Source organism: Girardinichthys multiradiatus, chromosome 17 (genome assembly GCF_021462225.1).
Source record: "Girardinichthys multiradiatus isolate DD_20200921_A chromosome 17, DD_fGirMul_XY1, whole genome shotgun sequence".
Lineage (NCBI taxonomy): Eukaryota > Metazoa > Chordata > Actinopteri > Cyprinodontiformes > Goodeidae > Girardinichthys > Girardinichthys multiradiatus.
In genome coordinates, this window is record NC_061809.1 from 10,037,187 (window position 1) to 10,053,874 (window position 16,688).

The 16,688-nt window shown below is 41.6% G+C and overlaps 2 protein-coding genes across 2 annotated transcripts; both read left to right on the forward strand.

Moving 5' to 3' along the window:
- The first annotated feature begins 7 nt into the window (after positions 1-7).
- Positions 8-6,190, forward strand: trmu (tRNA 5-methylaminomethyl-2-thiouridylate methyltransferase). The gene is made up of 11 exons (XM_047389407.1): positions 8-149; positions 253-418; positions 505-611; positions 3,229-3,351; positions 3,474-3,646; positions 3,733-3,786; positions 3,902-3,968; positions 4,068-4,168; positions 5,146-5,290; positions 5,377-5,459; positions 5,572-6,190. The coding sequence occupies exons 1-11, from the start codon at positions 68-70 to the stop codon at positions 5,719-5,721; spliced, it is 1,251 nt and encodes a 416-aa protein (XP_047245363.1). The 5' UTR covers positions 8-67; the 3' UTR covers positions 5,722-6,190.
- Positions 6,191-10,034: 3,844 nt separating this feature from the next.
- On the forward strand, positions 10,035-13,758 carry LOC124883409 (cadherin EGF LAG seven-pass G-type receptor 1-like). Its single transcript, XM_047390535.1, has one exon. It carries the CDS (start codon positions 10,255-10,257, stop codon positions 13,756-13,758), a length of 3,504 nt encoding a protein of 1,167 aa, XP_047246491.1. The 5' UTR covers positions 10,035-10,254.
- Positions 13,759-16,688: the final 2,930 nt, after the last annotated feature.

Consider the following 16,688-nt stretch of genomic DNA (forward strand, 5'->3'; position numbering starts at 1 on the left):
AGTTAGTGTTTTCAAAGTTAAATGAAAAAAGTGGTAAATATAAGGTGTTATATTTGTTGGAAACGGTATGGGGTTGATAAGACACGTCGTATGTGCCGTGTCGGGCGGGGTGGACAGCTCTGTGGCGGCTCTACTGCTGAAGAGAAGAGGTGAGACATTTTGGGGGGAACCGGTTTGTTTTCGTGCTGTGAATCCAGGACGGGTTCGTATATTGCTCCTAAATGTGTTTATGTGGGTCTCTGCCACCTGAAGGCTACAATGTGACCGGGGTCTTCATGAAGAACTGGGACTCTCTGGATGAGAGTGGAGTCTGCAGCATAGAGAGGGATTGTGAGGACGCCTACAAAGTGTGCCAGATCCTGGACATCCCCTTCCACCAAGTGTCCTATGTCAAAGAATACTGGCACGACGTGTTCAGGTACCCCGCCTGCCTTTAAAAGAAACAGATTGCCGTTTCATGTTACCTACGTCCCTGTGTTACTGTTGTCTCCAATGTCTTTTCAGCAATCTGCTAAAGGAATACGAAAAGGGCAGGACGCCAAACCCTGATATACTCTGCAACAAACACATTAAATTCAACCATTTCCACAAGTATGCCATACACACTTTGGGTATGTATGCTTATTTGATATTTATCCTCTGGAGTTTCTATAAGATTAACGTCGATTTATTTATTTTTTTTGGCTCCTAATGTGTGCTTTATGTCAAACAAGTGTTCAGCAGATGTCAAAAACAGAATGGTCTACATACAGTTACAAAATGACTACAGACCATTAAAAATATGCAAAACATTATCATTGTGAGTAATCAACTGGTAATCAACTATTTATAGAAGTTCCAAACCACTTCATGCAACTGCTGATTTTGCTTGAAGGTCCAGATTATTATTTACTTGTTGGTTTAAGTTTTTTTTGTTTTGTTCCATTTGGTTTATATTTTTTATGTTAGGATATACGATAATAAACAAGAACAACTACAAAGAAAAATAGTATTTTGTTGGTATTATTAAGATAACATGATAATAAAAGTAATTATAGGCAATAATAATAATTGTTTATTTTTATTTAATTTAATTCAATTCAGTTTATTTATATAGCGCCAATTCACAACACATGTTGTCTCAAGGCACTTCACAAAAGTCAGGTACATACATTCCAATTAATCCTAACCATTGAACAGTGCAGTCATTCAGTTATTTGTTCAAATTGGATAAACAGTTTTTCTATCTAAGGAAACCCAGCAGATTACATGGAGTCAGTGACTTGTAGCATTCCTTCCTCCCGGTTGAGCATGTAGAGACAGTGGACAGTCACTGGCGTTGACTTTGCAGCAATCCCTCATACTGAGCATGCATGTAGCGACAGTGGAGAGGAAAAACTCCCTTTTAACAGGAAGAAACCTCCAGCAGAACCAGGCTCAGTGTGAGCGGCCATCTGCCAGGATCGACTGGGGGTTTGAGAGAACAGAGCAGAGACACAAAGAACAAAGAAGCACTGATCCAGGAGTACTTTCTATGGGAAGGAAAAGTAAATGTTAATGGATGTAGCTCCTTTAGTCGTTTCACCTAGAAAGAAAGAAAAGATAAACTCTGAGCCAGTTTTCAAGGTTAGAGTCTGAAAGAGAGCACATAGAGTTAGTCACAGTAAAAGCTCAGTCAATCGCCGTGTCTAGGAGAGAGAAAGGGTTAAACACTAAAAGACAGGGCCATGTTGATCATCGGTAGAGGGTGAGCATTAAGTTGTTGCCAGCAGAAGCTTGGACGATGCCCCTCTCCAGAAACGTGTCACAGGTTGACACAGAGTCAGGCCAGGTGTAGCTTCTAGGAAGAGAAAAGAGAGAGAACATAAAGTTAAAAACTGAAATAACAGCAAATAATGCAAAATGGAGAGTAGTATGAGAATGTAGCAAAGAGAGTGAAAGTGGTCATTCTGTCCTCTAGCAGCCTAAGTCTATAGCAGCATAACTACAGAGATAGCTCAGGATAACCTAAGCCACTCTAACTATAAGCTTTATCAAAAAGGAAAGTTTTAAGCCTAGCCTTAAAAGTAGACAGGGTGTCTGCCTCACGGACTAAAACTGGGAGCTGGTTCCACAGGAGAGGAGCCTGATAACTAAAGGATCTCCCTCCCATTCTACTTCTAGAAACTCTAGGAACCACCAGTAAACCTGCAGTCTGAGAACGAAGTGCTCTGTTAGGAACATATGGAACAATCAGATCTCTGATGTATGATGGAGCTAGATCATTAAGGGCTTTATATGTGAGGAGGATAATTTTAAATTCTATTCTGGATTTAACAGGGAGCAAATGAAGGGAAGCTAAAATTTGAGAAATATGATCTCTCTTTTTAATTTTCATCATAACTCTTGCCGCAGCATTTTGAATCAGCTGAAGGCTTTTAACTGCATTTTGTGGACATCCTGATAGTAAAGAATTACAATAGTCCAGCCTTGAAGTAACAAATGCATGGACTAGTTTTTCAGTGTCACTTCTGGTTAGGATATTTCTTATTTTGGCAATGTTCCGGAGATGAAAGAAGGAAATCCTAGAAACCTGTTTAATATGGGATTTAAATGACATGTCCTGGTCAAAAATAACACCATGGTGTTTTTACTTTATTACCGGAGGTCAATATTATGCCATCCAGGTTAAGTGATTGACTAAGCAGTTTCTTTTTTAAAGACTCCGGTCCAAAGACGACAACTTCTGTCTTGTCTGAATTTAGAAGCAAAACATTTAAAGTCATCCAAGTTTTTATATATTCAAGACATGTTTGTTGTCTGTCTAACTGGTTGGGCTCATCAGGATTTATGGATAAGTAAAGCTGAGTATCATCAGCGTAACAGTGAAAATTTATCCTATGCTGCTTGATAATTTTACCTATTGGAAGCATATATATAGTAAAGAGAATTGGCCCAAGTACTGAACCCTGTGGTACTCCACAATTAACCCTGGAGTTTAAAGATGATTTAGTTGGAAACGGTATTTAGTTGTTTATAGCATAATAAATATTTAGAATTATCATTATTTTAATTAAATATTCCCTTAAAATAAGAACTATGTTAATATTTTATCAGCAATTGAATAAACAAATGAAATAAGATGGCTCTAAAGAGTAGCTACCGAACATTTTTGTACGCAGTGATTGGAGGAGATCAGTGGTGCTGATTGCCTAAAAACCTGCATTATTTGTTGCGTGCGTGAACAAGGGTGAGGTTTCCTTGTTTCAGGTGCCGACGCCATGGCAACAGGTCACTACGCCAGGACATCCCAGGAAGATGAAGAGGTGTTCCTGCAGTCACACACCTCCCCACCCACCACGCTGTTCAGAAATCGATTCGAGATCAGAAATCGTAAGCGTTCGGCTTTGTTTTTAGTCAGACCGATATTTCTTCCAGCACATCTGTTCTTGTCAGACCCAATTTAACTCTCCTGTATCTCTCTTTTTTTTTTCTCCCGGCTTTCTCCCCTTCAGCCGTGAAGCTGTGCAAAGGAGCCGATCTCGTCAAAGACCAGACCTTCTTCCTCAGCCAGATCTCGCAGGACGCCTTAAGACAAACCCTCTTCCCACTTTCCGGACTCACCAAAGACTTTGTGAAGAAGATGGCAGCTGAGGCAGGGTTTCATCATGTGCTGAAGAAGAAAGAGGTCTAAAAAAAAAAAAATGTGTAAATCAAGTCATTGATCGCTACTTTTTATACTCAATATGAACCTTAAGACCTCTGTGTCTGTAGAGCATGGGCATTTGCTTCATTGGAGAGAGAAACTTTGAAAACTTCATTTTAGAGGTGAGATGAAGGCCTTTTCTTCGTTGGTTTTATTCTCTACCTCTGATTCTAGATTGAGCCGAACATCCGTTTAATCGAAAGCGATAAACCTCCAAGATTTTGTTTTAACTTTCAGTACCTGGAGTCCAAACCTGGGAACTTTGTGTCCATTGAGGACCAGACTGTGAAAGGAACACATAAAGGTCCGTTCATCATAGTAATGTGGAGCCTTAGCATGTGTTCTGCACATTTTTAGGTCCATTTTCACTGCACTTGTTTCCTGTTTGTTGGTTTTTGTACAGGTTGGTTTACTCTGACCTTGGGTCAGAGGGCAAGGATAGGGGGGCAGAGAGATGCCTGGTTCGTGGTGGACAAAGATATTGCCACTGGTGATGTGTTTGTGGTAAGAAGATTTGCCTTCCTAATATAACACCTCACTTGTATTTTATTTTGTCTCTTTTTATTGCTTCAGTTTGAAATAGAAGATGCAGCGCTCACAAAGATATTGATACAACTGGAACTTTTCCACAATTTGTCACATTACAACCACACACTTCAAGGACTGTTGCTTAGATTTTATGTGATAGACCATCATAAAACAGGGCATAGTACAGCATGCACATGTATTCAGCCCTCTGATTCAGTACTTTGTAAAGTCACCTTTTGATGCAGTTACAGCTGCATGTCCTTTAGGAGTGTGTCTGTGTTAGGGTTGTCGTCATCCTGCTGGAAGGTGAACTTATGCCCTAGTAACAAGTCGTGACTGTCCTGTATTTAGCTCCATCTATCTTCCCATCAACTCTGATTAGCTTTCCCATCTCTGCCGAAGAAAATATCCCCACAGCGATGTAGTGAAGGCAGCATCATGCTGTGGGGATGCTTTGATGGTGTATTTAGAGTTATGTGCACTGCTGCGCATAGCAGTTGCCATGTAGATTAAAATGTTCAAATTTTGATCTCATCTGACCAGAACACCTACACTACATCCACATGTTTGCTGTGTCTCCTATATGGCTTGTAGCAACCTTTAAACTGGACTTTTTATGGCTTTCTCTCAACAGTAGCCTTCCGCTTGCCATTTTTTCATAAAGACCAAACTTGTGGAGTGCAAGAAGATTCTTCCAACTGAGCTCCTCCAGTGTTACTTTGGGCTTCTTGGCTGCCTCTCTGATGACAATTAAAACAGCATACATTGTAACTAGAAACACATGTAAAAGCTATGGATCATTTCTCCCTCCACTTCACAAATTTGCGTTACCTTTTGGTCATCTGTCACAAGAACATGTGTATGAAGATGTTTGAACATCTTTGGGAGGCTCTGTGTGCTACATTGCCCCGCCCAGCACAGCAAACATGCACATTAAATCTCTCCTGTTCCAGGCTCCAACTACCAATCACCCGGCTCTTTTCCGTGACACGGCGCGAACCGACCGCTTCCACTGGATCGCTGTGGACCCGCCTCCGGAGCTAGTCAGGACCCAGATGATGGAGTGCCATTTTCGCTTCATCCACCAGATGCCGCTCAGTGAGTTCCGCCTTTTCAGAGCAATTGAGGAGATGGTAAAGTGACGCAGATTCAATCTGAATGTACCTCATCTGTGTGCTTTGCAGTTCCCTGCACGGTAACTCTGAACATGGATGGTTCGGTGTGGATTTCTCTCTCTCAGCCAGTCAGAGCTCTGACACCCGGACAGGTATCAACCCAACACCCATGTTGTAAAGCATTACACTTTAAGACATTCCTCCCATGTTAGTTTCATTAGGAAAAGTCTTAAACACCAGTTGCTGTGTCTGTCCCTGCCTCAGTTTGCAGTTCTGTACAAAGGCGACGATTGCCTGGGCAGCGGGAAGATCATCCAGCTGGGGCCCAGTGAATACACGCTGAAGACGGGCCGCGAGCGGCTAGTGGCAAGCCAGCAGCAAAAAGACGAGCCGACGCCAGGTTCAGCCAGCTGAGGTCCAAGGTCCGAGACTGACCATCTTGGATCTGCAGCTTGTCTGATACATTAGGTAGCACGGCCTGTCCAAAAAGACAAGCGTGGAGAGTCAAGAGGGCGTTTTTAGTGGTTGTACACATCCTTGAGTCTCAACAGTGTTTATCATATAGGGATAAAAGAGCTGCCGTTTGACTTTTAGGAGGAAAACGTTTTGCTTTGCTGCTAGGTGCTTTGATTAATCATCTTTATCCAAGCACAAAGATGGAGACTTTTTAGCAATTAGATGGTTCTAGTGGGAGGAAGAGGCTTCTAACCAGATAATAATGACTGCTGCTGAGCTGTATGTGAAACGACACAGATTGTGCAGTTCATATTTATTCTCTTATAGTGTCACTGTCAAGATGTAGTTTCAAAAATTGTATAAGATGTCACATGTCATGTAAATGTATGTGAAATTTTAAAATGTATAAAGGTATTTTTATAAAAGATGTGCAATCATGAAGTAAATGTGACTCAAAACGGTGTTAAAACAGGACTGCAAATGATCTGCTAGGAGAAAGGTTCCGTTTTTTTTTTATGCAGTCTATATTCAGATACACTTATATATTTAACCCCCTCAGCAAACTAAGTTTGTTGGAAACATCCAAAATATTTTAGCAGTTTGCAACAAATTGCACAAGAGCAGCAGAAACTTGTTGAGAAAACATTAAATCCTAATTTCAGTGATTTCTGCAGGCTCCAACTGAAACCCCCTCAGCACACACAAACAAATCAGGTGTGGTCTCAGGCACACCTGATGTAGCCAGTTTAAGGGCTTCATTGGTTGCATCATGTGTGGTTGAGATAGAACATCACAAATATCCGGACTGGTGACAGAGAAAATTCCTGGTATGTTAGAAACATGGCTAAGTCAGGAAAATCAATGACTTAGTGATGCTCTGGAGCAATTGTACTTCCTCTGTCTTTAGAAACCCGCAGCATGTGGATGGGGAAGACGGATCCCATCAACTGTCAGGAAATCCTGGGAGATAATCTCATGTCTGTGAGGTTCATCTGTGTCTGCACAGATGAGACCAAAGTAGAGAGTTCTGATTCACTTTGGTGGAAACATGACATACACATTTTCAAGCACGGTGGTGGTGGAGTAATGATATGGGCTTGTCTTATATCCACGAGACCTGGGTGCCTTGACACTGAGTTGACTATGAACTCCTCTGTATACCATGGTACAATGTGAGGCCTTCTGACAGCTAAAGCTTGGCTTAAATGAAGTCGTACAACAGAGCAACTATTTTAAACAGAGCAGGAAACCTACGGCTGATTGAATGAACGAAATCCAAATTAAGTGTCCTGCAGAAACAAATGGCCACAAACCTAAAAAAACTAAGACCAAAATGTATTAAGAGACTGAGAGGATTGGACAGGAATCTGTTGCTATAAGGTATTAACTGGAAAACTTTTAAAACAATTGAAATTATGGGTGTACTTAGTTTTTCCACCCCTGGATTCTCCTTTTTGGCTTCGTTTTTTGTAGATTTAAATCATTTTGAAAGTGTGGCACAGATAAGAACATTAGTGTTGCATGTTCTGCTGCATGAAACCCTAGAAAGCCAAATCTTTCTTTTTTTTTTATGTACATCTTTGGCTCTTTCATGTTTGAGCTTTCAGAAAACTTCCAATTAATTGTTATACAGTGGCTGTTCTGGGTTTCACAGTTGCTAATTTTCATTGGTGGTGTTTTTCTAGAATGCCACAGATGTAACAAACGGAACTCATGAAAACAACTTAAATAAAACCGAATGTTTAAGGTTTACTGTGACTCTTAAAACAAGGTATCCTTTTCCCCCTTTTTGCATGTATTCACTTATCAAACCACAAGGGGGCGTTATGACACAAGATGCCCCAAAATGAGATTCTTACTGAAACTTAATTAGTTTTCCAAAAGCGCATTCCATTTTTATGCAGTGTAAGAGAGGTTTCTCTCTTAATAATGAGTCATTTTAAAGTTTTTAAGAAGAGAAAAAAAAACTAATAGCAGCATTCAGAAATCAATTAAAATAACATTAATAAAAATGACAAAATATTTGAAATTCGTCTCCAGTGTACAGTAAAGTTTCCACTAGGTGTAGAAATTAGCGATATCATATCTTCTGTTTTCTTTTAGGTCACCTCTTTATTTACAGTTTATTTCTCAAGTTATGGGTTGAACCATATTTTTTCAAAGGAAAACTTTATGTCCATGATTTTTAAATACTGGAACTCTACTAATCTTTGGCCTAAAAGTGTGATCTTGTTTTATTTAAGGGCTGGACCAGGAGTTTATCATGGAAAGATATTGACATTACTAAATAAATCAGCAAAACTAGTCATTTTTCCTTTCTAACTCATGAATACTGAATATGATCAATTATTTGTTAAATTTATTTGCAACTTCATTGTAGATAAAATGTGACCCCAAAACAACGACCTACAGAAAGAAACATGACTAAAATGAGTTTTAACATAACTTACACAACGTATCATAACTTTCATCATAACTTTTCTTTCCTTATTTTATCTGGTAAAGTCTTTGAGAATCAGTTCATTCTATGATTAATTTAAAAGGTATGGAATTTTTTATTCTTTGATACATTTCTAAGTATGATTACAATGAGTATATTGTCAGTTCTCAACACAATAAAACAATTTTTTTAAATTGTTAATTTTAAGTTTTATCAAATTTACCATTTCTAAAGTGTCAGAGCAAATTAAAAAGAAGGCCCATTCTCGATAAACAGTATAATTCCAACTACCATATTTCCCAGTTCTATAACATTTTTAGTATATTAAAATTTTTTATTTTAAAGAAATTTAAATAAATCAGATTTGCTATTTTATTCAGATTGAATAAAAACATGTACACAACCATAATTCCCGATAAACCTCTCAGTATTATGGCAACCACTATATATATTCTATAAAATACATTGAATATTTCAAAGAATTTTGAGGTCTATTTAAATTATCATTTAGAATCTTCCGGAGCAAATTCAAAAGTGACATCATGCTTGGTAAACGTCAGAGTATGATTACTCCTGCTAGATTTATCAATTCTTTAATAACACTTTTTATCTTATCGGGAGGGGCTCGGAGTAGAGCCGCTGCTTCTCCACATCGAGAGGAGCCAGTTGAGGTAGCTCGGGCATCTATACCGGATGCCTCCTGGTATAGATGGGAGGTGTTCCAGGCACGTCCCACTGGAAGGAGGTCCAGGGGACGGCCCAGGACACGCTGGAGGGACTATGTCTCTCGGCTGGCCTGGGAACGCCTTGGGCTCCACCCGGAGGAGCTGGAAGAGGTGTCTGGGGAAAGGGACGACTGGGCGTCTCTGCTGAGTCTGCTGCCCCCGCGACCCGGTCCCGGATAAAGCGGAAGACGACGAGTACGAGTACTTTTTATCTAAAATTGTAAAGAATGTTAAATTTGAATAAATTTGCCATAGAAACCATTACAGAGGATAAGAAAACCGAATCACTCTTAACAACAGAGTATTATTACAAATACTGTATTTATAAGTTTCCTGTAACCCTAATAAGGTCAAATTTAAGAATTATATATATATATATTTTAATTTGGAGTGTAGAAATCAGAGCTGATTTACTGACCAAAATTTCACTGTAAAATCAGCCAAAATCCCTTTTTGTTCTGTTTCTATATGTCTTTTAATTTAAATCCTCCTTCATGGCTGTTTATTTGTATTTTGTCTGATAAGCTCGAATCTTGCACCTTTTGTGATGTCATTGATACAATTATACACAAAGTAGAATTTTTTTTCCTCTGTTAGCTTTTTTAAAAAGGGTTCTGTATTGTAACCTCCTGCAGTGGAAAGCCACATTTAATTGTATTTTATTGTCATTGTACGCTTTTTAATACAGAATATACACTAATGGAGAGTATGTTTATAATATCAGTACACTGATTCTTGATTAAGATTTCTATTCAGTGAATTTAAGCACTCTTGAGGGGCCCCGATCTTCGATTTAACTCGCTTATGTGGACCAGACAGATGAAATCCTAAAGCCCACTTTGAAAGTTAACTTTTTTCACTTTTATTTCTGCGTATAACTTCAGCAAAACGGTAGAATGACTGGCGACGCTCAGTGCGCGCTGGGAATTTATTTAGCCTTATTTTAATAACAATGCTCCTGCGCGCATTGGTCACCCGGTCAGTGGAAAATCTCCATTAGAAAAAGAAAAGCCCCCCCCCTTCGGGAACGCGTCCCTGAGGGGGGACGCAGCAGGTTTATGGAAGTAAGCTGAGGAGGAAGGGGAGGAGGTGGAGAACGAGGAGGAGGAGATCCACGGAGCCATTTTGTACCCATTTTAAACTCAGTGTGGCTTCACGCAGCCACTGCGCGCCGTGGATACGCTGACACCATGGATACCGAGCGCTTTTTCCTGCGTTAAAACTCTACAATGAGGGATAAAATTAAAACGCGGTGTTGGCAGAGGGAGAGTTAAATTATTGGCGCATATTCGGTGAACCTGAGTGGGATCTGGCAGGTATCCGGGCATGGAGCCGCCGATGTGTTGGATTTGGGTCTGTGTCCTGCTCGCGGTGCCGCTTGCGGGGTGTTTGGAGATGCACCTTTCGGAAACTTTACAGCCCGGGAGCGTTTTGGCAAACCTGTCTGTGGGACCAGGATGGACTTACAAAATTGACAGGACTTTATCCCCCAACTTCATTCAGACGCTTTTCCAAGTTGGGAAGCGCAGCGGGGTGATTCGCCTGTCCCACAGGGTTCAGTGCGCACACACGCCAAGGAACCCCGCGCCTGTTTATTTCACAGCAGGTTCTTCAACGTCTGGGGACGCGACTCTGACGCTTTTTAACGTGTTTGTCCACGGACAGAACTGTTTTATTAAATACAAGAGAAAGAGTGAGACGGACATTCACATTAAACACGTTTTGAGACTGAAGTCAGCTTCCTGTTTACCCGCAGGTAAATTGTTATTGAATGTAAAGAAACTTATGCCAACATCCACGCAAAGTATAATCCTTTTAAATACTAAATGTAATGGAAAAGACTTTGTTGCGACCTTCAGGCATGGAGATTTGTTCTTGGTCAATGACTTGTGCCTTGAGCACAGAGGAAAAGCGGATTTGCACTGTGCCCTGCACAGCTCTCCAGGCAGCAGACTGTCTGTAAAGTTGAGTTTGACTCTGTCTGAACATGAAGGTACCCTCAGAAAGTCTGGCAAACTGATCCACAGGGGTAAGCGACAAGTAAACACATCTCCGCAGTTTCAGCTCCCTAACTATCAGGTGTCTGTACCCGAGAATGAGTCCCCATACACACAAGTCATCACCCTGAAAGCAACTGATCCAGATGATGGAGAGGGAGGGAGGCTGGAGTACAGCATGGAAGCTTTGTTTGACAAGAGGTCTGATAACTACTTTCAAATCGATGCAAAGACGGGGAGCATAACAACCGTCCAGCCGCTTGATAGAGAAGTGAAGGACACTCATGTTTTTAAAGTTTCTGCAACTGACAACGGCAACCCGAAAAGATCTGCCACTTCTTACCTGACTGTCACAGTGAGTGACAAAAATGACCACAGGCCAGTGTTTGAGCTAAGTGATTACAGAGTAAACATCAGGGAGAATGTGGAGGTTGGCTTTGAGGTGATGACAATCCGTGCCACTGATGGTGATGCCCCCTCCAATGCCAACATGGTTTATAAAATCATCAACGAAGATGGTATAAACTCTGTGTTTGAGATTGACCCCCGGAATGGCTTAGTGAGGACTAGGGATAGGCCTGACAGGGAGACCCGGGCGCAGTACAAGCTGATCGTTGAGGCCAACGACCAGGGCAAGGACCCTCATTCTCTGACTGCTACTGCCACGGTTCACATCACTGTGGAGGATGAAAATGACAACTACCCCCAGTTTAGTGAGAAAAGGTATGTGGTACAGGTCCCAGAAAATGTAGCCGTCAACACTAAAGTTATCCAGGTGGAAGCAACTGACAAAGATGAGGGAAATAATGCCAAAGTTCACTACAGCATCATCAGCGGCAACATTAAAGGCCAGTTCTACATACACTCTCCCACTGGCATGATTGATATCATCAACCCTCTGGACTATGAAATGATTCGGGAGTATAATCTGAGAATCAAAGCTCAAGATGGTGGCAGGCCTCCACTGATAAATGGTACAGGGATGGTGGTGGTGCAAGTGGTGGACATCAATGACAATGCTCCCATGTTTGTCAGCACTCCTTTCCAAGCCACTGTGTTGGAGAATGTACCAATCGGTTACTCTGTTATCCACATTCAAGCAATCGATAATGATTCGGGAGAAAATTCTCGTCTGGAATACCGGCTCACCGACACAACACCTGGTTTCCCATTCACCATCAACAACAGTACAGGCTGGATTACAGTTGGCGAAGAACTGGACAGGGAGACTACTGACTTCTACACCTTTGGCATTGTGGCAAGAGATCATGGGATGCCAGCTATGTCTTCATCAGCCAGTGTCAGCATCACGGTGCTGGATGTTAATGACAATGTGCCCACATTTACTGAAAAGACCTACTCTCTAAAGATCAATGAAGATGCTGTGGTGGGGAGCAGTGTGCTGACAATGACAGCTGTGGACAGGGACATTAACAGTGTGGTGACGTATCAGATCTCCAGTGGAAACACCAGAAACCGCTTCGCCATCACCAGCCAGAGCGGCGGGGGCCTCATCACTTTGGCTCTTCCCTTGGACTACAAGCAGGAACGTCAGTACGTCCTGACCCTCACCGCCAGCGACGGAACCCGCTACGACACGGCTCAGGTGTTCATCAACGTGACGGACGCCAACACACACCGGCCTGTGTTTCAAAGTGCCAACTACCAGGTGATGCTCAGCGAAGAAAAACCTGTAGGCTCCACTGTGGTTGTGATCAGTGCAACGGATGAGGACACGGGGGAGAATGCTCGCATAACATATGTCATGGAAGATAATGTTCCTCAATTTAAAATTGACCCAGATACAGGTGCAATCACAACACAGATGGAGATTGACTATGAAGACCAGGCATCCTACACTTTAGCCATCATTGCCAGAGACAATGGCATCCCTCAGAAATCTGATACCACCTATGTGGAGATTATTATCCTGGATGCTAATGATAATGCTCCCCAGTTCCTCAGAGATATCTACCAAGGGAGTGTATTTGAAGATGCGCCTGTCTACACCAGTGTTCTCCAGATCTCTGCTTCAGACAGAGATTCTGGCTCCAATGGAAGGGTGAGTTATACCTTTCAGGGAGGAGATGATGGAGAGGGGGATTTCATGATTGAGCCATATTCTGGGATCATCAGAACTGCTCGCAAACTGGACCGTGAGAATGTTGCTGTTTACAAACTGAAGGCATTTGCTGTAGATAGGGGGGTTCCTCCTCTAAAGGCAGATGTTTCCGTTCATGTTGTAGTCCAAGACATTAACGACAATGCTCCAGTGTTTGAGAAGGATGAGCTTTTTATTGATGTGGAGGAGAACAGCCCCGTGGGGTCCGTTGTTGCACACATCACGGCCACCGATCCCGATGAGGGCACCAATGCTCAGATTATGTACCAGATTGTGGAAGGGAATATTCCAGAAGTTTTTCAGCTTGACATTTTCAACGGCGACCTTACTGCTCTCACAGACCTGGATTATGAGACCAAAACAGAGTACATCATCGTGGTCCAGGCCACATCAGCACCACTGGTGAGCCGGGCTACTGTGCACATCCGCCTAGTGGACATGAACGACAACAAACCTGTACTGCAAAACTTTGAGATCATCTTCAACAACTATATCACCAACAAGTCCAACAGTTTTCCAACAGGAATTATTGGAAGTGTACCTGCCCATGACCCGGACGTGTCGGATAAGCTGCGGTATAAATTTGAATCTGGAAATGAGCTCAGTTTGCTTCTGTTGAATGAAGACACTGGAGATCTGAGACTGAGCAGGGATCTGGATAATGACAGGCCTCTGGAAGCCCCCATGACCATTTCTGTCACAGGTGAGTAAATATCTCATTTCTTAAGCTCTGCCTCTTGCTTAAAAACCTTGCTTTTAAAGTTAGGTTTATGTTGTGTCAGTATTTTCAAAGGAGGATAGAAATGTGATGTGATAAACTCTGTATGGCCAATAGATATTTTACTGTTGAATATGGGGCAATGGCAAGTTTCAGGTGTAGTGTTGACTGCAGGATCAGTTAAAGTGTTGGCTGCAGGCTCTGTGCAGGATCCGGTTGTGCTGCTTTTGGGTCATAAATCTATTGTGTGCAAGTGGTTGGTTTGGGTAATAAAAAAGGTGGTATTATCGGGGTGGCCTCATGGGTGAGTTTCTTTATTGTTGCACTTATGTAGTTTGCTGTCGAAAGAAGCTGTACAAGTATGCCAAGTTATTATTTCCCTAATTTTTTAAAAATCTTCTGCAGAAGCACTGCAGTGGGGTTTAATGGACATCTTCTGGCAAGATGTACACAGATGAACCAAAGGACTTGCTTTGCATAACGTCTTGTACTTGTTACTCCCTGGATTTTGTTTTACCAGGAGAAGTTAAAAGAAGTGTCTGGAACAGGGTTTTGATCTCTAGGCATTCTTCCTGCAAGGTCATGTAGAAAGAATTTACTCTAAGTATCTTTTTTTCTAAGACAGAAGCAGACTTTGTTCTTTTTAGTTAAAGATTAGTGAGATGCAAGTGCTTGGACATTATTACTTTAACCAGCATGATTCATGCAAGGAAAAATCTCTTTAACATAAAAAGGCTGCTATATAGAACAGCCATCTTGTCACCCACTTGCAGGTGATTGCACAACATCCTCGTTTTTTCTTTTCTCACTCCCCTTCTTTCACCTTGACTTGATCTCACTCAGTAAATTACGCCCAGAAATGGGCAAACAATACAACACAACTGAAGCTGTTCATCCATCTTTCTCTTGCTGTGTCACCCTGTCATGTTTGTAAGGTCAGGAATTCCAGCATATCAAACATGCATAATAAATAGAAGGATATGATCTGGTCCAGGGTTCATTAGGGAAACCTGTATTTCCAGGTTTATTGTTTGAAACTAGAAATGTGCTGGCAGATATTTTCTCCTGGTTGTCCATGGCCATGTTCCGTGGCAAAACCACTGGTGTAATAATGAACTAAACTTGTAGACCGTTCGTGACTTCCACTTGAGGTCGGTTTATTTCAAACAGTAGTTTATCTGAATGACCCACAGTTTGTATTTGTCTTAGACAAAAAAGGCATATTGGCCTTTTTCTGTGTGCTTTATGGCTGTGGGAGTTGACACTGAGAGCATCCTAAGCAGCTACTCATCAGGTTACGGGCCTTATAGCCCTCATTCAGGGCCCCGTGATTCACGCTTGTCAAAAACCGATTGACAAGTTTTGGTGTATCCTTGGCAACAAGGACCTCTTCATGCTGCCAGTGGGGGGTGGGGTGTTGAACCTCTTCATTTGCTGTATCACTTGTACAGAAATAAGCATGTATTTGTGCACAATTTAACAGATGTGTGTTTTTTTAGGGTTCATGCTGATGTCAAGTGCTTGGTAATCATTACTGATGCCTTGACCTCTTGACCCAGGTGTCCATGGAGAGGAAAGCCCAAGGGGACTTGTAGGCAATCAGTGTTTTAACAAGCTCTAAGAGAGTGGACACCAAATGTATCCTAAAATTTCTTGAATTTAGTTCCCTCTGGCTACCTTGGTCAAGAATTTAGTTTATTGGTTATTGTTTGGATGTTTTCTTAATAACTGCTTTAGATATCTTTATTCGTCCTGCAGGCTTGCACCCTGCATACTTATAGTCAGATTTCTGGGTTTTTATGTATGCAATTGAAAGATGGGAGCATTGATTTTTGTTTCTTCCTGTTTCGAGAGGATCCAATCTGTCACTAGAAATTTAGCCGGGCTATCCTTAAATGCATGCAAAAAAATTACTTTGCAGGGGCTTTTATCCCTGTGAACGGCAGGCCTGAGAATGGTTTTCTAGCCTTCATCTGAAACACAAGACAGCCCCGATAACTCTGTTAAGATACACTTGTTTAACACACTTTGATAGCCACAACACTGCTCCATCTGTTCCCTTTCTCCATCAACATGATGTGTGTGTATGCAAGATGGTAACTCGGCGGTTCAGTGGATAAGGGCTGTGTGTTCTCATTGTACTGGTTCTTATTCTTGCTTGTCAAATTTCCCCTAAAGCCTTTTGGGGTTTTCTCTGTTTGCTGAAAGATGGATATCAGATGGCTAAAACTGTGACTTTATAGTGACTGTGAATTTCAATGTAGAAAACAAGTTATTTCCTAAAAGAAGCTGATACTGAATCATCCAAATGACCTCTTGAGCTTGAAAATAGCCTGAACTGGTCCGCTAAAACAGCACAATTTGTCCTGAAGGTGTGCCTTACTGTAGATGAGGAAAAGGAACAGAGTGCAAAGAGTTAAAGCCAGATGTGGATCTCCCTCTGTTTATTTTGTGCATCTTTGATTCATTAATCAGGACTGATAGGGTATTGTCCCCTTATTGGCAGCCTACAACTGGTCCAGTCTTTGGTTTGCTTTATGCAAAAAGTTGTTAAATGATATGTAAAAGCCGACACATAATGTGTTTCTCTTTAGGAGATATTGGGATAACAGCATCTGTTGAAGCATGTACGAACAAGCTATAGGTGGAGTTTTATAAGAAAGGCTGCATTTCGGATTGTTACTTAAATGTTTAGGAGTGATTGATGCTATTTTGCCTCTTTCCACCCAAGCTCTGATCTCTCCCCTTTTGCCTCACCTTCAGTAGAAAACACTGCATGATGCTACACGCACTCATACAACCCACCCCTCCAATCTCCAGGCTTTCCCTCTCTTTTCCCTATAGGGCTTTTTGCTGCGCTACCTTTTGAATTTGCTTCTTAATACTATTGGGGGAGTTGCATAGCTCAGCTTTTTCAGATTTC